At 51.2% G+C, this 25,790-nt stretch overlaps 1 protein-coding gene across 1 annotated transcript; it reads right to left on the bottom strand.

Moving 5' to 3' along the window:
* Nucleotides 1–708: 708 nt before the first annotated feature.
* Nucleotides 709–22,282, bottom strand: ERBB2 (v-erb-b2 avian erythroblastic leukemia viral oncogene homolog 2). The gene is made up of 27 exons (XM_006889392.1): nucleotides 22,210–22,282; nucleotides 16,050–16,201; nucleotides 14,724–14,931; nucleotides 13,830–13,964; nucleotides 13,409–13,477; nucleotides 13,151–13,266; nucleotides 12,897–13,038; nucleotides 12,415–12,534; nucleotides 11,999–12,125; nucleotides 10,444–10,517; nucleotides 10,245–10,335; nucleotides 9,877–10,076; nucleotides 9,380–9,512; nucleotides 9,210–9,300; nucleotides 8,193–8,353; nucleotides 6,307–6,354; nucleotides 4,932–5,070; nucleotides 4,729–4,851; nucleotides 4,043–4,141; nucleotides 3,666–3,851; nucleotides 3,357–3,512; nucleotides 3,188–3,263; nucleotides 2,750–2,896; nucleotides 2,116–2,213; nucleotides 1,728–1,916; nucleotides 1,219–1,471; nucleotides 709–1,079 (listed from the first exon to the last, which is right to left on the bottom strand). Exons 1-27 carry the CDS (start codon nucleotides 22,280–22,282, stop codon nucleotides 709–711), a joined length of 3,777 nt encoding a protein of 1,258 aa, XP_006889454.1.
* Nucleotides 22,283–25,790: the final 3,508 nt, after the last annotated feature.

The raw sequence follows: 25,790 nt of genomic DNA, 5'->3' as shown, positions 1-25,790 counted from the left end.
TGCAAGTTAGACTAGCAGTAAGAAATAACACACTCCCTGACACAGGCTGGGACTCGACTGTTTTCCAAAATGTATTTGCAAATGGAGTGGGCAGGCATGGAGGAAGGTGACATCCCTTTCTTCAACCCCATGACACCCTTCCACACAACACTCTCCCCTGGGTCATTATGTCATCTTCAAAAATAAAAAAACAAAAGTAAAAACAAAACAAGCACTCCATACAAGAAGTGGGTTCTGAGCACAGTTACTCCCCCTTCATCTAGGGAAGCAGAGATATCTCAGGGACACTTGTCTCTGAAAGAGTCACTCTTGTTCTTAGAAACTCGCTTTCCTCATCCACTTGGGACTGTTTCCCCTCACAGGCCTAGCTCCCAAAGATATCCTTGACCAGAAATCTGGAAGAGGATCAGTGTGGCCTGCTGCCTCTGATGAGGAGACTGGCTTTGTGATCTCTTGGCCCCTAAGGTCTATGGGGCAGGATTTTTAAAAAAAGAATAATTGAGACTCCTCAATGCTCCTCACTCTTCCAGCCAGGTTAGGCTCCTCTCAGCCGCCTGGGAATGTGGTAGGAAGTTTCCTTAGGACAGGTTCTCAGCATGACAGGCTCCTCTGGACATGGTGAGAGGGCCCTCTTCAGCCTCATCCTGGCACGGGCCTTCTCCACTCCCTGAGGGTACAGCAGAGCCTTAGCCACACATGGCCTTTGGCTCACACTGGCACATCCAGGCCCAGGTACTCGGGGTTCTCTGCCGTCGGGGTCCCTTCAAAGGTGCTAGGTGGAGAGCTCCGCTCAGATGGGTCCTGGTCCCAGTAATAGAGGTTGTCAAAGGCAGGGCTGAAGGTAGGGGGAGGATGGGATGGAGCAGCAGCCCCGCCTCGGGGTGCCAGGTACTCAGGGTTCTCCACAGCACCTCCAAAAGCAAAAATGTCTTTGACAACCCCATTCTTCCCAGGAGAGAGAGCCTTGGGGGAGAGAGTCTTGGGCCTTTCCAGAGTGGCACCAGCAGGCCGGGAAGGTGGCAGAGAGACCTCTAGAGGTGAAGGGGGCTGTGGTCGGACCTCCGGCTGGTTCACGTATTCTGTAAAGAAGGGGTGTCGTTAGGAAAAGGAACCCAGGTGTCCCTGCTGTTCCCACCACCTCCACTTAACATTTGGCTGAAGTGTGAAAGGACAAACCCCCTCTGCTTCCCAACTCTGAGCTGGGCTTGGGCTCCATACCAGGCTGGGGGCTGCAGGTCAGTGGGGGAACGTAGCCATCAGTCTCAGATGACAGCGTAACTGTGGGGTCCTCGCTGTACCGCTGTAGAGGGCTGGGGTCATGTAGGGGGAGGCTCTGCAGCCCCTTGGCCGTTCCCATTACCAGGTCGCCATCAAACACATCAGAACCAGCCCCTTCGGAGGGTGCCAGTGGTGACCTGGGGGGATTGTCCTCGGAGGGCTCCAGCCCTAGAGTCAGCTCGCCGCCGCCACTCTAAGGACAAGAGAGTAAAGATGGGGCTCATTCATGGATCCGGAGAGGGGGCACCATGGAGGGCGTCAAGTTCCCAGGAGCCTTTGTGGTCTAATAAGATCATGACAAAGAGAATCAAGAATGAGATCACTACAGAGTTACAGGTAGGAATGTAGTAGAAATCCTCAGAGGAAATGGGCTCTGTGAGAGATGATGGATGGGGTAACATTGGAGAAAGGGGGAGACCACACACCACTGTGTGGTCAGGACCACTGACCCGAGTGGATGAGCTGCGGTGCCTGCGGTGGGCTGTGCCCCCAGCACCTGGAGCAGGATCCAGGCAAAAGAAGCCCTGCTGGGGTACTAGGTATTCTTCAGCATCTACCAGGTCCCCCATGTCATCATCCTCCAGGAGTGAGCGGTAGAAGGTGCTGTCCAAGGGGCTGGCCGGGCCCAAGTCCTCATTCTGGAGTGAAAGGAGACAGAGGATGGTGGCTCTCTCCAGCCCTGGGGGTAGCCTCCCGAGGAGGGCTGGGGAGAGGTGACGGGTCTGGCGAGGACAGGGTTTGGCATCCTGGGACCCAGGAGTCACATCCCTTTCCCACTCTGTGAAGCGGGCATCCTCTTCATCATAGGCAAAGACAGGGTGGAAAGGCCCCCAGTACCTGGATAACCACAAAGCGCTGAGGGTCCCTGGCCATGCGGGAGAATTCAGCCACCAACTCGCGGAATCTCGGACGACACTCAGAGTCAATCATCCAACCTGGGGGAGGTGGCAGTGTAGCACCTTAGTTCCTGCTCCAGGCTGTGTGCTGAGCCCCTTCTGACTTCCCCTTAAGTCTGGACAGCTCAGCTACCAGGAAAGGCACCAGTGTCTGGGGTCCCAGGCCAGTGTCTTATTGTGCATTTAAGCTTCTCTCTAGCTGATACACTAGGACTCGTTGGGACTTTTCTTGTGAAAGGGAGACTAGAGCCTGTAAGAAGGGTGATTCCCACTGATGAAAACTCAAGTGTATCAGAGTAGAACTGTCCTCTATAAGATTTTAACGGTTGCTTTTTCAGATCACCAAGATTGTCTTCCAAGGTGCCTTGAGGTGGTTTCCGACCTCCAACCTTTTGGTTAGTAGTTTTAAGCACCTATTATCACCCACAGGCCCCAAGCTTTTTTGAAGTTCCTTTAAATACACTCTCACCTAGGTCCACACACATCCGGCCCGACCTCCTCCCACCACAGTCCTTGTGGCCCCTCCATCTGGGACCTCCTCCCACTCCATGCCGCTAGCCCTCCCAGACACACACATTTGACCATGATCATGTAGACATCAATGGTGCAGATGGGGGGCTGGGGAAGACGCTCCCCCTTCTCCAACAGGTCAGGGATTTCCCGCGCTGGGATCCCATCATAAGGTTTGGCCCCGAAAGTCATCAGTTCCCACACAGTGACACCTGGTGCAGAGACAGGAAGGAGGTGGGGGTGGACAGGGAGAGCATTAGTGGACTGAATCTGAGGCTCTAAACAGAAGCCTGGCCCCACAGAGAGGGAAGGCACAAGGCCAAGGGCCAGGATCTACTCAGGCTCCCCCCAGCTCCTGAGAACCGGGAGGGTAGGGCACAGGCAAAGAATCATATTTGGCCTCAAGCAGGGCAGTCCCTTTCTTCTAAGTCCAGCTCTCATCCTTCCACTAACATTTCCCCAGGGCCATGGCTCCTATCCATTCCTCCTCCCTCGCCACATACCATAGCTCCACACGTCACTCTGGTGGGTGAACCGTCTGCGCAGAATGGACTCTAAAGCCATCCACTTGATGGGCACCTAAAGGGAGAGAGGAGCGAAGTGTCCATTCTCAGGCTCCTTGCAGGGCCCAGACTCTGGTCCACCCTGCCTCTTTCCATTTCCACCTCTAACCTTGCCCCCATCTGCATGGTACTCAGTCTCATCGATGTCCAGCAGTCTTGCCAACCCAAAGTCTGTAATCTTGACATGGTTGGGGCTCTTAACCAGCACGTTCCGGGCAGCCAGGTCCCTGTGCACAAGCCGCACGTCCTCCAGGTAGCTCATGCCCTAGGATCACAGGCGTCACCTGCTGGTACCTCCCACTCCCATGCTGCCCCGCCATACTCTCCCCGCAGAAGTCCCAGGCCCGGCCCTCCCTGTGTGGAGACAGGGGCTTGCTTCCATGGGCACCTGCAGAGCCTAGGCTCCAAACATCCATACCTTGGCAATCTGCACACACCAGTTCAGCAGGTCCTGGGAGCCTAGGCGTCCACGATGTTCACGGACGTGGTCTAGAAGGCAGCCGTATGGCATAAGCTGTGTCACCAGCTGCACCGTGGATGTCAAGCAGATGCCCAGGAGGCGAGACACATATGGGGAGCCCACACCAGCCATCACGTATGCTTCCTGGAGATGGGGCGCATGCTGAGATGGTCTGGACGGTTACACAGCCCAACCACCACACCCCCCTCAGGGGCAACTGCAGTCATTACACACCCCAGCCGAGGCTCACTGGGTGAGGAGGTTCAGGTTCAAGGTTTAGGGTGATCACAGAGTGTCTCCCCATACTCCTGGTTGGAGAGGGTTGCAGGACTTACGTCCAAGATTTCTTTGTTGGCTTTAGGGGATGTGTTTTCCCTCAATACTTTGATGGCCACTGGGATTTTCACATTCTCTCCATCAGGTATCCAGATACCCTGGGAAGAAAAAAGAGGATGTGAGGGACAAGGCCCAGCCAAAATAGCAGTTCTGGAGATACTGCCCAACACCCCTCCCTCCTGCAGGGAACCTCAAATTTGCTTCTCTACAGGCAAAGGAACAACCAGGTACATCTTGGACAAAGTGCAGTCAGGGTGCTCCTTCAGGTGAAGCACCGTGAAGCTTCATCTCACATATGTTGGGCATATTGTTAGGAGGGGGCTGTGCCTTGGAAAGGGACATTGTGCTTGGAAAGGTGTAGAGGAAGCAAAAGAGAGGAAGACCCTCAATGAGATGGATTGACACAGTGACTAGAGCAGTGGACTTGAGTATGTCAGATTGTGAGCATGGCACAGGAGAGGACAGGGGTCAGATCAGTTGTTCATCGTCGTAATCAACTCAATAGCACCTAACAACAGCACTCCTTTTCCTCCTATTCCCGCTCTGTTTCTGCCCTCTGCCAAACAGTTCATCTCCCAAAATTGGACAGAAACTCCCTGTGCCCAGCTAATTACTATGGCCCCCTCCCTCCACTTGCCCCATGCCCTGGGGCACCCTCTACTGGGTCCTGGCCCCTGACCCTGACCTTGTAGACAGTGCCGAAGGCTCCAGATCCAAGCACTTTGACCTTCCTCAGCTCTGTCTCTTTCAGGATCCGCATCTGAGCCTGGTTGGGCACCGCTCCACTGGGTGTCAGCGGCTCCACCAGCTGGGGTGAGGGGGTGGTGGTCAGTGCCAAGCTGGGCTGCCATCCCAGAGGCCGGCTGGGAGGCCCACGGGTCAGCTCACCTCCGTTTCCTGCAGCAGCCTCCGCATCGTGTACTTCCGGATCTTCTGCCTGCGCCGCTTGACCATGATGACCATGAACAGCACCAGGACCGCAAGGAGCAGCAAGCCCACCACAGTGGTGATGATGGACGTCACATGGCTGGGGGTGGGAGGCAAAGCTGAGGATTGGGGGGCTAGCCTGGGGCAGGATCAGTAAAAGGACCCCTGGGAAGACTAAAAGGTCACTAGCATTCAAAAAGGGGAGTATGTAGGGTGACCTACAGCTCTGACCCTCTCTCCCTACTTTAAAGCCCATCTTGGCATCCTAGTGCTGCCAGACTAAAGTCTGAACTCCTGGTCTAGCAACCAGAGTGCTTTGCATTTACATCTCCTAAATCTCTATCTCCTTGGCCATGACTCTAGCCTAGGGTTCTCAAACTTCATTATGAAAATCACCAGGGATCTTATTAATTATTTGGAGCCCCACCCCCAGAGATTCTGATTGCGGTAATGGGTTGGGCCCAGGAATGTGCTGTGCACCCAGTGATTCTAACGTCCTAGCCAATTTTTTCAGCCTTAGGCCATGATTTCCCACATCGCCCAGCCTTTGCAGATGCTATTCCTTCTGCCTGGAATGTCATCGTTCAAGACTTCTGCTCATCCTAGGATATGTGAAGCTCCCAGCATCCTCCTCTTCCCTCTGCTTAGCACAGGGCCTGGCACACCTTTGATAAATGCTTGTTTCAGGAACAAACAATTCCCTAGGAAATACTCCAGTCGGCTTTTCTCTCCCCAAACCCTTCTCTAGGCTTCCCACTCATCAGTCAAATCCAGTTCTGTGGCCTGGCTGGCAGGGCCCATTCTTTCCAGCGCTGGCCCTAACCTGACTCAGCTGTCACTCCCTTCTCTATTATTATACATCAGACTAGTACACAAGCACACTACGTTTTCAGGATCCCTCCTTAACACCTCTCTACCTGGAATATCAATTAAACATTCTGCTCCTCTTTCAAGGCCTAGCTCAAATGGCACCTCCTCCCTGGAACTCATGCCATCCCATTCACAATCCACTATTCCCTGTTCAGTTCTCTCAATCCACCTTGACTTCTTAGGAGTTGGACTTTCCCTGTGCCCTTCAAGAGACACCACAGTTTACTGGATGGGAGGGAAATGTTGGGCATCTTAGTGTAGCCATCTCTTCCCGTTCCCAATTCCTCCGTCCCCTAAGCAGGTCTTTGGGCCACATGGTGAACAGATTCAAAGAGGAATCAACAGTGGAAGAGAGGGCTAGGGAGGATGGGTGTCAAAATCAGGAGACTCTCACCCCAACAGCAGGGTAGTGGGGGAGTGGAGTGAGGGGCAACACAGGATGTGTTCTGGGGAACGAGGAGCTCACCTGGCTCTCTGCTCGGCGGGGCAGCCCTTCTCATCCAGGTCTGAACAGCTGCAGGAGAGAATGAACTTTCTCAGTAACTCTGGGCCCACCCTCCTGGACTCATTCCAGGCTCACAACAACCTCAGAGGTAGGTGGGGCTGGGTTACAGCCATCTGACAAAGGCAGAAACTGGGCCCAGGTTTACCAGTGCTCATTCTACAATCCCACAGGGAATGCCTTCTCCTAGCTAGGAACTTACACCTCCTGTTCCCTGACACCACCACACCCCCCAAGGTGGGGAGAGAGAGAGAGGATTAGAAAGCTCAGTTATCCCCTCCTAAGAGTCCAGCATAAACGGACAGCTTCTCCAGGACAGTTTGGCAGTGTCCATCGAATTAAATAAGACCTATAACCCAGCAGTTCGATCTCTCAAGATATATCCTAAAAAACTTGCACACTAGGGGGCAGGTACAAAAATGCCCATTTGAACATGGAATGCTACTGCAGTAGACTATATGAAAACAAAGCAGGAGAGGAAGCGTGAATGAATGAAATCCAGTATGATGTGTAAACTTTCACTCAAAAAAATGTATAAAAAATAAAAGAAAAATAACAATAAAAAGGGAATAAGATCACTTAAACAGAAATACTGTTGCTATATGCCATTGGGATGTAATCGACTCTTAGCTGACCCTCAAAGGGGTTTTCAGGGTCTATGAATCACTTGAGAGATCGCCCGTCTTCTGCAGAGCACCTGGTAGATTGAAATTGCTTGCCTCTGCAGCTCCTTACCTATTAAGCACCAAAGCTCCTCAAATAGAAATGAGGACGAAGAAATTTTATTCCTGTGCTTGAGATTAAATAGTTAATAAAAAAATAAAACAAAAATAGATCTATGAGCTCACAAGAAAGGACCTCCAAGAATTATTAAGTGATTAAAAAGCAAAGTGGAGAAACACATGTAAATTGTGATCCCTGATCCCATTTATATTAATCCCTCGCTCTCTTTCTCCCTCTTTGTCTCTCTCTCTCTCTCTCTCAATACAAGTGATGATTTGATTACCTATTGGGGTGAAGTATAGGAAATTTCTGTTTTTCTGATAGTAATTTTATGTAACTCAACTTAATTATCTGTATAATAATATATAAGTGCACAGAAAAAGGTGAATCTGTTCCCTTAAGAGAGGAAGTTGGAGCAAAAGAGCAGAGTCCTTTTGTAACATCCCAATCTCTAGAGTCCTGGAAATGTTTATAACAAGGATGTAATTGGACATTTCATGTATAATTAAATATGAATGAGAAAGAAAAAGAAATATGAAAAAAACATTGCACTATTCTGTTAAGTGGAGGGAATTCCCGGAATTTGCAAATAATATATATGATCTGTGATCCCAGTTTTTTAAAAAAGTAATATTTATAACTATGTATTTAGTACGTACACAGATAAGAACAGAAAGAAAAAATTTTAGAATATTAATAGTGGAAATATAAATGCTTGCAACATTCATTTACATTTACTCTTTTTACTTGGTTTTGTAATAGGTCATTTAAGGGTTTTTTTAAATTTTTTGTGTGTTTTTTAAAAAATCATATTTATTGTGTTTTTAATAAAAGTTTACAGAAAACTTGGATTTCCATTCACTCATTGTTGCATATTTTCCTCCCTATGGACCCCCCCAGTTGGCTTTTCTCTTAAAAAAAAAAACCAAAATGAAACCCATTCATTGTTGCACAATCATTTAAGTTTTTTAACAGTATGTGTTACTTTTGCAAAAAAAAATTAAAACATGAAAAAGTAAAGAGTTACAGATAAGCAAAAGTTGAGCTGCTCCTCTTTCAGAATAAGAGCATTGGAGAGGTGCCTGCCACAAAAATCCCCCCTTCTGTATAAAAACCCGGAGACTCACGAGTGGGTGCAGTTGATGGGGCATGGCTGGCACGTGCCCTCCTCATCTGGGAACTTCCAGATGGGCATGAAGGAGAGGTCAGGTTTCACACCGCTGGGGCAACGAGCCACACAGAAGGGCCCGTCTTTGTAGTGGGCACAGGCCACACACTGGTCAGCCTCCTGGATGGGGAGGAAGGACATCAAGATCCTCTTGGTGCTTCTCATGGCCACTCAGCAGCATGGATCACCCTGTGCCTGGGACAGGCCCAGATCCAGTGTGTCCCTAGCACTCCTGTTAACCACCCAGTCTCCACAGCCCCTCCTCAGCTGCCCACCCGCAAAGCCCCTTGTGTCACAGGCAGTAGGGGTTCAGAGGAAAACCTGGAGGCGCAGAGAGGAGGCTGCAGTACCTATGACATGAGCCTGAAGAACATTGTTGTTAGGTGCCACTGAGTTGAGTATGACTCATAGCAACCCTGTAAATAGCTCTGAACCCTGTCCCATCCTGTGTCATACGTATCATCTCTGACACAATTGAGCCCATTTCTGGAGTCACTGTGTCAACTCATCTCATGAGGAATAGCAGTAACTAATCTTCAGAGTCTTCCAGTGCACAGGCACTGGGCCAACTCCTATGTTATTCAATTCTTGCTACACCCGAATTATAATACGAATTCTAATACTTAATTTACAGATGTGGAAACAAGAAGTTGGAAGCAAGGTCTAGACTTGAATCCAGATGGCCTGCTGCCTAGGCCCACAGGCCTAGCCACCCACCACCTTAGTACAGCCAGAGCCAATAGGTTGGCCTCCTTGGGACCCACTCACTGTCTAAAGGGCTCCAGGGCCCACCAGCATGCCAGCCTCCCTCTCCTCCACTTCCCAGGCTGAGCCGGGTGCCAGCTCTAGGATGTTAACCACTCTCAGCATACTCTGTGGCTTGTTACCAACCTCCCATGTGTCTGGCAAGCCCATCACCCTCATGCCCACCCAACGTACTTCCCTCCACCCAGCCCTGGGTCCACCAGCGCCTCACCAATCCAGAGCAGGTTTCCGAGCCATTCTGGGGCTGGCATTCGGGATGGCACGGCAGGCAGTGTCTGTCTTTCACATACTCCCGGGGGAGCCTGGGAGAGGAGATGGGTGTGAGGGGGCTGGGAGGAGCTCCCGCACACCCCTCCACCACCCTGCCTCCGCCCCGCATACCCCTGCAGTACTCGGCATTCTTCCACGCACTCCTGGCCCCGCAGGTACTGGCTGCAGTTGACGCACTGGGTGGGCCCGGGACCCCAGCAGTGCCCGTGGGCGCACAGCGGGTAGCAGGCCAGGCCCTTGCTCACTACAGTGAGGAGGGAGGGGCCAGAAGGGGGTGCTTAAGGGAGGCCCCATGGCCCAATTAACCAGGGAGGGGGCTGTGGGTTTTGCTTTGGGCAGGAAGGGTGAACACAGGCACTGGGCAATGCAGGAATAATAAGAGTTCTGAAGTTGCAGAAACAGAGGGAAAGGAAGGGAGAAGTGCCAAGGCAATGTGGCAGGATGCAGCTAGAAGCCATGCCAAGGGTCCACACCAGCCAGAGTTGAATCAGGAACGGTGCATTGGGGTGGGCAGTCTGCACGAGTCACTGAAAGCTGTTGCCAGGGGCCCGTAAGCATGCTCGAATGAAGCAGACAGGGATTGTGTTGTACTGGGCTCCCTGTCTTACCACACTCATCCTCTGGCCGATTGGCATGGTGCAGCAGGGCCTGGTGAGGGTTCCGGAAGAGCTGGTCCCAGGGCACCGTGTGTATGAAGCAGAGATGGGGGTTGCGGTGGACAAGGGCCAGCCCGCTGCTCAGCTCCCGCAGTGAGCGCAGCCCCAGCCAGCTGATGGCCAGCCCTTGCAGCGTCAGGGAGTAGGCACCACTATAAGAGGAGGGATGCCCAGCTGCAGGGTGGCTACCTCCCCACTCAGCTCCGCCCCTGCCCCCAGCACCCTCTGGAGAGGTGCCCTGGGGGGAAGGTGTTGCCACCTTGCCCACAGCTTCCTAGGGAAGCCCTTTCCCGATAGACCCTCTCTCCCCTGGCTCTCACTCATGCAGAACTCGTCCCCGGATGACTTGCAGGTTCTGGAAGACACTGAGGTCAGGCAGGTTTTCCGGCCATGCTGAGATATACAGGTAACCTGCAGGCAGGCATGAGTCTGGGTATATGGAGACAGGATGAGGCCTATCCAGGCCCACCCCAGGGACAGCCAGCCTGCTGCAAGGCAGGACACAGAAGCGGACCCCACCTGTGATCTCCTCCAGGGTCTCAAACACTTTGAGCTGCTCAGGCTGTAGGGGAGTGATGTTGGAGGCTGGGTCCCTAGAATGAGGAGTAAGATTCACCCAGGAAGGAAAAAGAGGGGGCATGACCCCCAGAGCTGGCCTGCCACCTCCCTCCCCATTAATGCCTTTCCTTAAACCCTTTGCTCATCAAACCCGCCTGCTCCCATCCTAAGCTTTAAAGGCTAGGCTCTTGTTTGGCAGGATCTATCAAAACAATACTTATATCATTTGATCCAGAATCTTTCTTCCAGGAACATGGCCTAGAGAGATGCTGGCCCCAGTTTCCAGAAGCACAGCCAAGGCAGAACTGTTTGCTCTTACAGCAAAAACCCAAACTGACTGAAAAACCTCCCAGTAAACAAGGTAATTATTAAATAAAATTCAGATCTATCCATGGAATTAAAACAAGCCTTTTAGAAGAGGACCTGCTATGTGTGACGCAAAGTTCTCCAAGCTTTACAAATATTAACTCAAACTTCATAACCTTTTATGAAACTGGGACTATTATCATGTCTGTCTTACAGATGAGGAAACTGAGGCACAATGAAGAGAGAGAGCAAGCCAGGTTTCAAAACCAGACAGTCTGGCTCCCAAGCCTGGGTTCTTAGTTGCTGTCACCAGCTCCATAGCTATTGGAACCAGCTAGCTCATCCAAGCAAGGTGCCAGCAATACCCACAACAGGGTCCAACTCATAGAAACCATCTCCCCAACCAAACGTTTACAAGGACCTGCCTGTCTGCCTCAATGTGTATAATGCTCCAGAAGAACACACAGATTACTAACAACCGTTAACAGGGAAGAGAGGTAAAGAAGTGTTGAACAGGCCCTTTCCTTATTAATCCACTTTTTAACTGAAGTATAATTTATAACAAAATAAACGTTTTGTTTATAATTTTGATGAGTTTTGAGAAATGCGCTCACCTTTGTGCCCACCCTAGAAACTTCCCTTGTCCCTTTCCAGTCCTCCAACCCTCAGGCAACCGCTGTTCTGATGCCTATCACCCCTGAGTGGCTTGCCTGTTCCAGTGCCTCACATAAATGGGATGATACAATATGTCCTGTCTCGCCGCTGGCTACCTTCGTTCACCGTGTTTATTTGGGGTTTCTTAACATGGAACTCTTCATAAATTTGCATGTCACCCGTGCATAGGAGCTTTGCTCATCTTTGTACATTTCTAATTTTAGTGAATGTGCTGTGAGCATCTTAATGTGTCTGGGGTCCATCCAGCTTGCTGTGTGCTTCAGATTCTTTCTTTTCAGTATTGAGGTGAATTTTATTGTTTAATGGTAGCACCGTGTATTTGTTTATTCACCTCCTGCTGGACATCTGGGGTGTTTCCAGTTTTGAGCTACTATTATGAATAAGCTGGAATTTTACGGGGTGGTTTAACCTCTTTACAAGTTCACGGATGATGTGGAATTTATAAAAAATAAGCTCCCCCGCCGTCCCTCTGTCTGGTCCTCACCTGGCTCCTCTGCATTGCTAATTCCCATCATTCCCCAATTCTGGTCCTTACCCCTCAAAGCTCTCAGGCAGAAATGCTAGGCTCCCAAAGATCTTCTTGCAGCCGGCAAACTCGTGGATATTGGCACTGGTGACCGCCCTTGTGTCCCGCAAGTGTTCCCTACCCAGGCCATAGCACACTGTGGGGAAGGAGGGGGAATGGTGAGGGGTCCACTTCAGGCCATGGGCTCAGAAGGACCACGTGGGGTCTCCGTCAGGAATGCCAACTCCTGGGTCCTCTCCTCATCGTTTCCTCAGGCCCCAGGCTCCCTCCCTACACTGGAAGGTGATATGAGAACTTGTATGGATGACCAGAGACAGACCAGGACCAGAGACATTGGGAGAAAAGGTTTGTGTCCCAGGAGGGTGCCAGTTGGGCTAGGTATGCAAAAAGACTATGGCCAGACCCAGGGGGCAGCTGGTCAGTACCTTTTGCACAAGGTTTGCTGCATTTCTCACACTTCTGAGTTCCGTCTTCGGCTGTCACCTCTTGATTGTTGAGGGGACAGACCAGGGTGCAGGAGCCCACATCCGTGGACAGGTAGTTGTCTGAGGAGATGAGGAAAGGTTCATGCCTTGGCCCTCCAGGCCCAGGAACAATAAGAGTAAGATCAGACTACTCAGAGATTCTAACTGCATGCCAGGTTCAAGTCTAAGCACTTGGCATCCCTTCACTCCCCACAACAGCCCTCTGTGATAAGCATTACGAGAATCCCATTTTGCAGAAAGGTAAAAGAAGGCACAGGGTTAGGTCTGTGATTCAAGATCATCGAGGCAGTAAGTGGAAGAACTCAGACAATCTGGTTCTCTTGACTGCCCTGGGAGATTACAGCCAGAACTGAGTGACCACCTTCCATCTCCCATAAAAGGAAGAAGCAGGTAGCCCAGACCAAGGGGACTGTGGCACTCACAGGGACAGGTGACTACACAGCTGGCACCAAAGGTGTAGCGGCCCTCGGGGTTGAGCATGGACTCAAAGGTGTCTGTATTGTAGCTGACCAGGGTGGGGCAGTGCAGCTCGCAGATGCCACTGTGGTTGAAGTGGAGGCAGGCCTGGGAGGGCAGGCAGCTGGTGGTCACTGAGCTGCTGCTCCCTGGTGTCCCAGGGATCAGGGGACAGCTCCAGGCAGGTGTCCCTCCCCTTATGCCTCCTGGGGGCACGTACCAGGCAGTCAGAGTGCTTGGGGCCTGTGCAGCCAGCAGCACACTGCTCATGGCAGCAGTCAGTGGAATGTGTGCCCTTGCAGCGGGCACAGCCACCAGCGCAAATGGTCCGGGTCACTGTCAGGCAAAGGGCAAGATGAGGCACCAGACCTTCGGCAGCATCTTCTATAAAGATCCCCCACTCCCAGAATAACACCCCAGGTCTGGTACCTTACCCAGCAGCCCCCCACCCCCGATTCTGGGCCCCATTAAGACTCACAGATCTGGCAGTCCTTGGAACTTTCTCCCCAGCAGCCAGAATTACCACAGGCTTGAGAACAGGGCTTGCCTGGGGAGAGAAACAGAGACAGTGAGAGAGGGAGGGAAGGGTTACCACGGCGAGAGACACAACAACAGAGACTGAAGACAAGAGGGAGAATGCACAGGGAAGGAATAGCCAGACAGAAAAAGAGGGACTCCAAAAATAGACAACCTAGAAGCAGAGTGATACAGGATGGAGGACTGTGGAGTTTAAGGGACAAACAGAGAGAAAGAAAAGGGAAGGGGGAGAGGAAGGATAAGGGGAAAAGAGGAATGGAGAATGTGGCAATGGGGGGTATCAGTAACGGGGTTAGTAAGCCAGGCTTTGGGGGTCATACAGGCTGTCGGAGAGGAGGCTGCAGGCAGAGGGTGGCACTTACAGGCCTGTGAGCGGTTGGTATCTACCCGCTCCAGAGACAATTGGTTATTCTTATGGAAGATGTCTGTCCACAAAATCTTCTCTGGATAGCAAAGCTGTGGGTTCTGCTGGATCATGACGCCTCCCTTCAGGATCTCTGTGAGGTGGGCAGCAATCAGGGGACTCTCTTAGCATCTTTATCCTCTCTGCCTTCCCCTGACGCCCTCCCACCTCTCAAGAGAGAAGCAAACCTCTGTATAACACCAGGCTCCTAAGGGATCAAAGGGCTTCAGAAAGCACATCTGGAGGTTTTCCATTAAGTTACCTTCAGCATCTCCAAGCCCTACCGATACCACATCCCACCACGTTTACCATTTTACAAATGAATAAACTGAAGTCCAGGGACCCACGTCACTTCCTTTACTCCTCTCACCTCTACCCTGTGCACACAGTGTAGTCATTAAAGAGAGACTCTGGGGTGTGAAACCCAGCCTCGTGCTAGCTAGCTCCATGACTTTGAGCAAGTCACTTATCTTGTCAGGTCTGTTCTCACCTCAGGAAAATGTGAATAACACCGGTGCTTCCCTTGCAGGAGTAAAGCAAGACTAAAAAGAGATCGTGTCCACCAAGTGCCTGGGAACAAACACTCAGCTCCAGGGCTGCCACACAGAGTTACACAGGTCGCTCACTGCACACATGTGGGGACAAAAGCCCAGCTGACATTCTGTCAAGCAGCGGCAGAGGCAGCACTTTGGGAAGAAGGCGAGCCTTTTGCTAACTTGCACAAGGGTACTTTCCCCTGCTCTGCCTGCCTCCACTCAGAGGGGGTGCCACTTAGAGGTCTATGGTTCGCAATGATCAACTCCTACTCAAGAGAGGGATTCCAGTGAGGACAAAGATGATGAGTCATGTCCACCTGTGAGGCTTTGAAGCTGCAGCTCCTGCAACCCTCCTGCAGCAACCCCCCGAGTGGTCTGGTCTGGGGTGTCTCCATTGTTCAGTACGGCCAGGGCAAACTTGTCCTGGAAGATCTGGGTGCCTCTTACGATTCGCAGCCTGTGCAGCGGGATCTGCCTCACGTGGTTGTTGGCAATGAGCACATAGCCCTGCACCTCTTGGATATCCTGGGAGGGAACAGGGCAAGGCAGGGGGTGAGGGGTCTGCACCTCGGAACACTGCCCAGCACACAAGACCCTCTCACCTCCCGGGGACTTAGGCAAAGCCCCCAGAAAGCCTGAGCCATCCTGTTGCTCATGCTTAAAACAGATCACGTGCCGCCACGCTGCCTCACTAGATTCTTGCATGATTGGGAAAGCACTTTGTAAAGTGTTGGCCAGTGCCCTGTCCTCTTTGCATGATAGTTTCTCCATCAGTAAAAGGAAAGGCCAAGACAAGCTGCTGTTGAGGGTTTACCAGTTCAGGCAGTACACATGGGGGCGCTCTCTCTGGCATAATAAACATAACCCAGCAGGTTGGTATCCCCTCGGTCTTGCTCATAATTGTCCACATATTTTCCCATTTGATCTTCACAGGGAAAGGCAAAGTATGATGATCGGTTACAGTCTATCTGTCACTATGGTGATAGCAATGTGGAAAGTCAAGTCCAGTGAAGCTCAAGGCCTAGACCACATCCACATAGTGTATCAACTACAAAACTGGAACACGTACATCTCCCATCTTTTTCCACTACTCCGAATAGGAGAAGGATGGTGGCTGAAGGAGTTGGGCAGTAAGAGTAATTGTGTTGGCAAGAGCAAAAAGCTAGCAGAACAACAAATGCATTCTACTCAAAGAGATCCAGAGGACCTCATATTATATGAGCAATTTCCTCCCCTGCATTTACTGCCTCTGAACACCCACTGCAGGGTCAGCTGTAGGTGGGTTCCAACTTGACAGCAAACAATTCTGCAGTACATTTTTGCTAGCTCTTGGTGGCCTAGTGGTAAGAAGTGGCGCTGCGATCTCTAAGGTATGCGGTTCAAATCAACCAGCTGCTCCGCAGGAAAAGGATGGACAATCAGTCTCTTGCTATGCAATCAAAACCCACTGGAGTGTCAGCTATGGGTCGGTGCCAACTCGAGGACACACAACAACAATCTTGCAGCAGGTTCGATAGGAGTTAGACATCAGCTGAGGAACCACAAAATGCAGGGGGAAAGCACCTCTTCTTCCAGCCAACTACAAGCAGAGAACTTGACCCAGCTGGAGACAAGGGACTGGCTGGATTATCTGTGGGTCTCACCTGCAAGAAGGAGAGGCTGGCATTGGCAGGCAGGTAGGTAAGCTCCAGGTTACCCTGCACCACCTGGCAACCCTGGTAGAGGTAGCGAAGCATGTCCAAGTGGGTCTCGGGGCTGGCAGGGAACTGCAGCTTCATGTCTGTCCCGGTGCACACTGGCAGGAAGGAGGAGATGGGTCAGAGGACCACCACACCTGCTCTTACCCCCAACTCCAAGCCATGCCATCTCAGGGAGAAAGCAAGGTTGAAGGACCCCTCTTCCCATGGCCCTTGCACTTGAAAGGTTCCCAGTAGAAGAAAGCTTTGGTGTTTGGGAAAAGAAGTTAGGAGAGTAAGCTCCATCCTGAGCCATCCCAGGGGCCCAGCTTTGCCAGCCATATGGCATTTGCCTGCCCAGTTCAGGGTACTGACTGGCAAAGAAAGCCTCCCTTTGTCCCAAAGGACACAACTCAGAGCAAGGGGTAAAAAATCCCTCAAGACAGGAGATGAATCATGAGTCCTCTGGATACCCTCTGTACTGCTCCCAGGCAAACTTAGGGCATTCTCCCCAGCTCATTCCAATACCACCCACATGCCAACCTCATGGGGGAAAAAATGCCCTGCTCCCCAATGCCACCCAGAAATTGGGTATGGAGGGTCATCTGGAGCCAGAGATGGAAGTGTGGTAGCAAACAAGGGCCTGGTCACTGCAGGGACTCTGGAATTCCCCCAGGCATCAGCCCCCAGCCTTGGTCATCCAAACGCCGACTCGTATCCAGGCCCTGGGTGATGCCTACTATGCCTACTATGAAGGTGCCTACACTGGCACCCTCACCCTGCCAGCACCTCAGGGCAAGACTCCAGAACCAGCTGGCAGAATTGATGCCACGAAACTCCTGCCACAAGGACACTACGTCAGCCCTGTGTACCTGTTCTAGTGCCAACCACCAGCCAAAGACAAAGCTGTCATGCCTGGTCCACCCAGCCCCAGCCTGGTATCTCTGGGACCAGAAGTACCCACTGAGATCAGAGATACCAGAGGGGGTAAAACAAGCTCCTGGTAAGGTGGGCGTTCTGGGCAGCAGCTGGCACCATGCCTGCCAGCAGGGGGGAGATTAAAGTGCCCAGTTGAACTCGTTTTTCTGCTCTGGCAAGTGGATGAATCACTGGTGCGTCTTGCCCAGGAAGGTGTGGAGGGGGGAGGCAGAAGGTAGGTGGAGGGCAACTTCAGTTCCACAGGCCCACAGGTGTCTGAGCTGCCCGGAATTCCTACAGTCGCCTCTGACTGACCACATGGACACAATGGGAGGGCATAGTTGTTAGCTTTGAAGTCTGACACAGGGCCCCTGTTGTCCCAGCAATGTGAAACCTAAAGTCAAAACTTGTGAGAGTAAGAAGAGACCCCCTCATGTCTCTGAGAGCTGGTAGGGAAGGTCCCCAGGTTCTCATTTGGGCTGGTGACCAAGAACTGGGAGCCTCCTTGTAACACCCGAAGTGGTCTCTATTCTCAGACGACTAGGAAGAAAGGGAAGGAAGCAAAGAGGAGGGGAAGCAGAGAACCAGAAATAGAACTCAAGGGTCTATCCATCTCCCAGACTGAGAAAAGAGAGACCGCCAGGCCTCCGTCTCTATGCCTCACCCACCAACGCCCCCTTCTTCCTCAGCCCCTCCCCCCAAACTCCCAAGAGAAACAGGAGCCCAGGGTGGCAGGCCAGGCCCAAAATAACGCCCTGCTGCCAGGCCCTTCCCCAGCTTCGGCAGCTTCAGCTGCTTCACAAGCACAGCTGTCTCCAGCCCGGGACCCCAGGCCCAAGCCCCAGGGACAGGGACCCTAAAGTCTGGGGCAGGGGAGTCTCCACACCCTGCAGCCCTCTCCACCAGAACATCAGCTGTGGCAACCAGGAGACAGGAAAACAGCAGTGGGAACAGGGATCAAGGAGCGTACCCAGCAGGCACTCTGGGCGGAGCTTCAGCCCATCCTCAGAGACTGGGACAGCAATGAAAGAAACTGAGGCCCGGAAGGGCAAAACCTGTGTATCACAGAGGCTGGATTTGAACTCAGGTCTGCCTGACTGTAAATCACACAGAGATACACACAATACATCCCAATACTCTGGGTGCCACTGACAAACATTACAAGACTCTGGCAGGGCAGCTGGGCTGGAGCCTGGCAGTAGCCGCACCCAACTAGTGAGTTTGTTTTGTGGCCTGATTTGAGGCCGATTTGAGCCCGATAAAGACTCTTAAAGTGTTTGCAGACAGGTGGCAAAATTGGTCCCCTCAGTGCTGTTCCCGGGGAGCTGGAGGTCACCTGGCTGATACTCTAGCAACCTGAAGCCACCTCTCATCCTGGCTCTCCCATCTTCTGCCCACTCCCTATTTCCACACCAATTTCCCCCTCACCATCTTCACTGCAGCCGGACTCCTATTCCAGAACCCATCATTTTCTTTGACAGTAAAAAGTCCTAATTCCACACAGGGAAGCATTCATCTCTAGAATACTAGCCCCTAAGGAACCCCACTCTCCAGCTCCCCAAGATAAAGATAGTTAAGTCAGGATAAGTGGACATTAGGTGAATGACTTCTAGTCAAGAGTCTCTAAGTCAAAAGGGACAGACTGAGGTCATTGTGTCTCCTTCTGTGAGTCTGGCCAGGGTCTTTCCTGTCCCTTCTGCTGGACTTTGATGGTCTGCAGTTGGTTCCAGTCCTGAATGGGTTCTCTCCTCACCAGCTGCCTCCAGCCCCAATAGCTGCTCTTCCTCACACGCATGAAAGCCAACGAGCAGTTTTCCTTGCTTCCATGAGGACGACTTCTCCATCTGCCTAAACCCACCAAAGCTCAATATCCTGAACCCTGGGCCACCAAAGCCCACTCTCATCTACCAGAGCTGACCTGCTATACTCGGAATGCAGCAGACCTGGGCTCAAGAACTTTGCCAGAAAACTATAGCTCTGCTTCTCATTCCTAACCTCCTGGGTCCCATATCCCAGGCCCTCCAGGCAGGAGCTAACTCGGCTCTATCTCTATGTTTCAGATGCCTGTCACATAGCAGGTGTTCTGTGAATATGTACTGACCTGAACTTGGCTTCAGAAAAGGATCATAAAATAACAACTCTTACTCTTCTCAGAGAAGCTAAATGAGAGTTAATTGAGATGATGAACCGAAATCCAGTCTGTAAACATGACAAGGCTTTGTAAACAGAACTTAGGCAACTCCAGCTAGAATAATTCTCCTACCCCCCTGAGATGACACACCTCCCTCATTCTCTTCCCAGAGGTAGGAAGGACAGGTGGCCTGGTCTGAGATGGAGGTGTCATCCCAAAGGGGCTTCTCTCCCAGACTGAGGAGGGGCAAAGGGAGCTCTTTCCAGATCATTCCAACCCGCCCCAGGGGCAGGAACAACTATCCTGAGCTCCACACCACCCTTCAGCTCCTGCAGCAGGTCAGATACTCATTCCACCTGTTCCGGCCCACAGCCCTTGTGTGCCCCTGTGGTCCCTCTGCCTCCATCCAGCTCTCAGTCCCCCACCATCTGGAAGGGCACAAAAGGAAGGCAGACATGGGCTGGACAGGGAAGACCTGTGGACTCCCAGCGAAGAGCTCAGACTCTGGGACCGAGAGTGTCCTCACAGTGAAAGAAGGCGGTCCCACTGTGTCCAGCCTGGCTTAAAGGGAGGGAAATTCAACCAGCTGAGAATCCAATCTGAGTAGCATCTCTACACCCTCTGGTTCTCCATAGATTTGGGTTTTGCTGGTACCTATGGAATGAAATTAAGACTCTGACTTTCTCTGGATGCCTTCAAAACTATTACAGCCTGCTCTAAGAAGCTGGGGAGTTTGGGACAAGTCACTTCATTTCTCTAAACTTTAGTGTTCTCTGCACCGCTACTCCGCAAGACTGCTGCAGAGATTAAATGAAAGTCTAAGAGCCTGAACTATAGGAAGCAGAAGCACTCTGTACAGATTTTTTTGGTTAGTTTTTAAGATGAGAGATTAATACAGTAGAAATATGAGAAATCTCAAACCAAGAGAACATTAAAAAAATGCTCTGTATTTTACTTTGGAATGCAATATTTGTTCCCTTTTTACACTTAAGTCTATTGTTTCCTTTGTTCTTTGCTTTGGATATTAAAATAAGATCACTTTCCCTAAGCAGAGTAAAGAGGTTGTTGGGTCAATGATGCTGGATTTAAAATGTGAACTCTGCATGATAAAAAGAATGTGTTTGCTGCCGCTTAACAAACCGGAACTCAAAGGGTCTCAGCTAAATCTTGACTGAGATTTTGGGTCTTCCCTCCCGCCCCCTGTCCACACACACCCTTGCCCCTGCCCCCAGCCCCCGGATATAGGGAGGCTGGAGGCAGCTGAAGGGATGCTATAATTTCATCATTGCCTATCTCTGCCAGCAGCACATGCTGAGGGCTGGGACAGACGTGAGATGTGAAGACTCAGTCAATAGCCATCTGAGGACCATTCTGCTCTGCAGCAGCGACGACGCCCACCTGGGAAACAGGGAGGAGGAGGCTGAGCTTCCCTGAAAGAGGAGCCTCTTTCCTCAGAAAGGTGTGAGGCCACCTGGCCTGTTTACTCCGATCTGGCCCTGCACCTTGAGGGAGTTCCTTGAGAGGGCAGAGTTCAGCCAAGTGCCTAAGTCGGCAGGGAAATTGCTGTTTGGCAACACAAAGCTCAGACACACAAACACCTAGACCGCAAGACTCACGACACCTCAGACACCCCAGAGCAGGCACACAGCCGAGATCCTCACTCAGCCCGATGCACTGACCCCCGTCGCCAACACCACGAGGGATGGGGGTCCCCCTAGCACCACGGGGACCACACACTTCACTCAGAGCACTCTGTCTTCCCCTCAGCCCAGGGCAGGTGGGCGCAGTGTTGTCTTTGTTCAACGCGAATTAGCACGATGTTTTCCGATGTGTTGAACAGCCTGGGGTCGAATCTGAACCCACCACCACTGGCTGTCACTTAACCTCATTAAATGACAGGTCTTCACCTGGCAAATGAGTGGGACTTTCCTCCTAGGAATGTTCAGAGGATTAGAAGAAAGGAATGCCTGCAAAAGCCTCTCAGTATGAGGGGGTCCGGATGATGCAGTGATTAAAGCTCTGGTCTGTACCTGAGAGGGCAGAAGTTAAAACTCCTCGGATGTGGGGTGGCAGTGGGTTTCAGCTATTACAGCCTTGACCCCTGGTCTACTCTGTCCTATAGGGTCGCTGTGAGTTGAACTAGGCGGCAATGGGTGAGCGGACGTGGGTAGCACCAAGCACACCTTGGCACATCTTGGCTTTCAGCATTGCTGCCTACGGTTGTCCCCCTCAGGCCATGCTGCCCCATCTCCCCGTTCCCACACACAGCGGGCGTGAAAAGGCCAGCCTTCAGTTTACCCCTGTGTTCCCATTTCTCCCCGCCTCCTCCAAACTGCCCGGGAATTCCTCCCAGGAACTCCCCCCGCAAGCACAGAACCCGAAATCCCCAACACCACTTCGCCACCCCCTAAGCTCTCCAAAAGTCATAAAGCAAGCGCGCGCGCACACGGACACACACACACACGCACATACACATACCCGGACCTAAACAAACTCGTTCAAAACAACCCTCTGGCCCTCCCCCCCACGCCCGTACCCCGGGATGAGGCAACTCCGCCGCCCCAGCTTTAGCTGAACAGGTTGCTCTCCTCACCTCCCCCTCTACACCCCGACCCTGCACCGAGCAGAAGTAACCAAAGCCCAGTGACTGTAGGGGGCGGGGAGCGGCGAGGAGGGACAGGGCGGAGGGGACCCCCCAAAGGAATCCAGCCTAGTCCAGTCTGGGGGCGGAGGCTGCCAACTGGAAAAGCTCTGAAAAAGCTTGAGATGGCTCCAGAGAGGGAGACACAAACACTACACGGCACAATCCACCCTTTGGAGGATAACTTAACAGTTTTCCCCAAGTTTTCTGACAAGTTCCCGGAGCCTGAACCTTGAATGGAAGGAACTCCTACAGGCGCTCCTTTGTAACTGCCTCCTAGCCCACCTTCCTTCACTCGCTCCGGCCCAAGGTCTGGCTGCCCAGAGCGCCCCTGCTGTCCCCAAGTTCGGGTCCGGAGAGTCCGCCCGGGCTTTCTGCGGGGACCCAGGCTGCCGGGAGTCCCGTCGCCGCCCTCTACCGCCCCACTGCAGACCCACCTCGGGTGCCGGCTGTTCCAGGGGGCAGGAGGGCGAAGAGGAGCCCCCAACGGCACCAGGCCGCCAGCTCCATGGTGCTCACTGCGGTTCTGGCCCCATGGCTCGGACTGGACCAGGCTGCGCGGGCGCCGGGCGCGGCGAGGCGGAGGGCGGGCGCTGGGCGCCGGGCCGGCACCCTGGGAGGGGCGCGCGGCGGCCTCGGGGTGCTCCTCAGCGCTCGCTCCGGCCCAGCTAGACGAGAGTTTCAGCTCCGCAACTTCATGCTGTACTTCCTTAAGGCAGCCCTCCTCCTCCTCCTCCTCCTGCTGCTGCGGCTCCAGCTCCTGTGATTGGGAGCAAGCGCGCTCGCCGCTCACCCCCCACCCCCTCCAACTGCATTCCAGCGAGTCTCGGGGAGTGGCAATCCCGGCTTCACTTTCTCCCTCTCGCGGCGCAGGCCTGCGAGCGCCCTCCCGGAGCCCCGACGCCTGGGTTCCCTGCAGCGCTCCTCTGACTGTTCCCCACGGAGCTGCTCCAAACAGTGACTTGCCCCTTGAGGAGTCCGAGCCGAACTTTTGAGGGACCGTATGCCATCCTTAAGGCTCCTCCAAGTCTCTCAGTTTCTCTTAAAACATTCCCGGCGAGTTTGCGTCCTACACCATCATATGAGTATTTGTTCTAATAGCAAATAATAGTAAACGTGACAGTCGGGGTGGGATGGTAGTTGTAGTTACTGTGTGGCTTTTGGAACTCTGGGGAATATCCCCCCCCCCCAATTTACGTATTTTCTCCAATTGGAAAAGCACTGGTCCTTAAAGAGTCTAAAAATGAAGGGTATGGAGAGACATTCAAGTTCTGGGACCGCCTCTCCATCCTTGGGAGAAATTATTTTTTGTTACTTGGTGGGAACAGCCAATACCTAATTAATTCTTCAGTTCTTCTCTGTCCCTTGTCCAGTTGTGGATGTGATGTAGGAATGGGGTTAGAAGGAAGGCATGCTTTTGCTGGAAATTCCAACAAAAGAATGCATAGGACATACTTATACTAACAAATTATTCGCTGTTTACCTGAATTCAAATTTAACTGGGCATTCTCATTTTTGTTTGCTAAATCTGGCAAAGAACTGGCATGCCTCGCCTCGGTGAAGAGCAAAGCCTATGTTAATTGCAAGAGGAACCCAATAGGGACCACGGAAACAGTGGCACTAGCATTTTTGTAAAGTGCTTCCAATGTGCCTGGCAGGCTTATAACCAGGCACTATATCAAGCGGCTATGGGTTTGCAAATGGAAAGGTTTGCAATTTGAATCCACCAGCTACACTGCAGGAAGAAAATGGGCCGTTTCCCACTGTTAAAATTTATAGCCTCAAAAATATGATGAAGGGTTGCTCTAGACCAGGAAGGAGTGGTGGGAACCAAACAGGGGTCCTGAAAACATCAAAGGATCTGGAATTAGAACCATCTAGGTTCAAGCTTCTCTACTATGCCACATATTAGTTGTATGATTTTGGGCAACTGATGTGTCTGTCTGGATATTAGTAAAATAGAATCTATAATACATTTAGGGGAAAAAATAGCATTTAGAGTTTTGAAGGAGCAGTCCCTTGGGAGTTGCACTGCTAATCCAAAGACCATGCCTCTCCAATTGTACAAATCCACTACCAGTGGATGAGCAGGAGAAAGACTTACAATCACCTCTCCTGGGACTTTTAGTCTTAGAAACCCAATAGACAGTCAGCAGTGAGTCCATTGGACTTGACAGCAATCAGTTCAGTGTTTTTTTAATAGCATCTGACATGCTGTGCTAGGGTTTAAATGAAATAATGTTCCTGGAACATTTGGCACCATACTTGGCATGGAGTAATTGCTCACTAAATAGTGGGGCTTCGTCTGACATACTTTGGACATGTTGTAAGGAGAGACAGGTCCTTGAAGAGGGACATCATGCTTGGTAAGGTGGAGGGACGGCACAAGAAGGGAAGACCCTCTATGAGGTGGATTGATTCAGTGACTGGGGTAATTGGGATGGGTGTGTCAGAGGCAGTGAGACTGACACAGGATAGAGCAGGGTTTAGGGCTGTTGTACATATGGTCGCTATGAGTTGCAAGGACTCGACGGCACATAACAACAACAAATAGTCTTAACTGCGGAGCCCTTAGTGGTAATAGTGGGCTACATATTAAGCTGCTAACTGAAAGGTCTGAAGTTTTAATCCATCAGCCTTTTCCACAAGAGAAAGATGAAGTCGTCAGCTCTTAAGATTTATAGCTAAGGGAAAGTTGCCATGAATTGGAATTGGCTTTAAATTTTGGTTTGAAACTTATAAATTCTTTAAGAAAAGGAACACAGAGAAAAGAAAAAAATAAAAGGAATATAAAGTTATAAATACAAGGTAAGATTGACTATAGAGAGGGTCATGGAACCAACCTGAGGCTCTCAAATCAGTTCCTTTTTTTTTTTAAAGAAATAAAATGAAAGGGAGTTCTGCTGGTCTAGTGGCAAGAAGCTGCACTGCAATCACAGAGGTATGCGGTTCAAATCCACCAGACGCTCTGCTGGAGAAGGAGGGACAATCTCCTCCTATACCAGTCAGATCTGATTTGATGGTACACACACAAAATATTATGAAATAAACTTTTTTTAAAAAAAGAAATAAAATGGAATAGAAAACAGCTGAGAGCAACACATTTAGTAATGGTATATGTAGGTTATCATAGCGACTCGACGGCACATAACAACAACAACAACAACAATATGTAGGTTAGTGTGTGTCTGGGGAAGGGATGTTCAGTGGGCTAATTCTTTGAGTTGTAGGAACACATGTTCAAAACCCTGCTGTAAAAAAAAGAAGAAGAAGAAGAAATAAAATAGAAACCCTGCTGTAAACAGACCTTAAAGATAGACATCAGAACCAGTTTTTTCTAGAGTTAGGGCTAAGGAAACAGGTTCAAAAGAGTTAATTAGCTTGGACTTTCTTAGGCTACAGGCATCTTGGTAGTATAGCGCTTAAAGCATTGGGCTGCTAACCAAAATAGCTATTCAAATCTACCATCTACTCTCTTTGGGAGACAGATGGACAGTCTTCTTCCCTAAGATTTACAGTCCTGGAGACCTGCTAGAAGGTTGTTATGAGTCAGAACAGCCTAGCAGCTGGGGGGGGGGGGCGGTGATGGGATTGTTTTAGGCTAACTGGGGAATATCCCCTAAAACTATCCCTTACCTCCACTCCATCATATGATCACCCCTCTTCAAGGAGAGGAGAAATTGACTTGGTTCCAGGAGTCACTTGCTGGTCACACATTAGTTATATAGTGTTTCAATTTGGAAAGATCACAAGTGGATGGCTTTAACAAAAGACGTTTATTCTTTCACAGCTTAGAAGGTGAAAAGCCTAAATTCAAGATTCTCTATAGGGGAAGTTTCTCTCCCTGTTGGAGGAAGGTCCTTGCCTGAGCTTCTGCTCCTGACCTATCTTCTCATGGCCTGGCATGTGTCTTACCCCAACTTTGCTTTTTGGTGTCCTTGTTGGGTTCATCTCTCTTTTATTTCAGAAGATATTGACTCAAAAGAAAAGACCTACACTGATCCTGCTTCTTTAGCAT

This window comes from Elephantulus edwardii, unplaced genomic scaffold (assembly GCF_000299155.1).
Source record: "Elephantulus edwardii isolate Elephantulus edwardi_28Jun2011 unplaced genomic scaffold, EleEdw1.0 scaffold00077, whole genome shotgun sequence".
In the NCBI taxonomy this organism is placed as follows: Eukaryota; Metazoa; Chordata; class Mammalia; order Macroscelidea; family Macroscelididae; genus Elephantulus; species Elephantulus edwardii.
The sequence above is the reverse complement of the archived record's forward strand: the minus strand, read 5'-3'. Positions and strand labels throughout refer to the sequence as shown.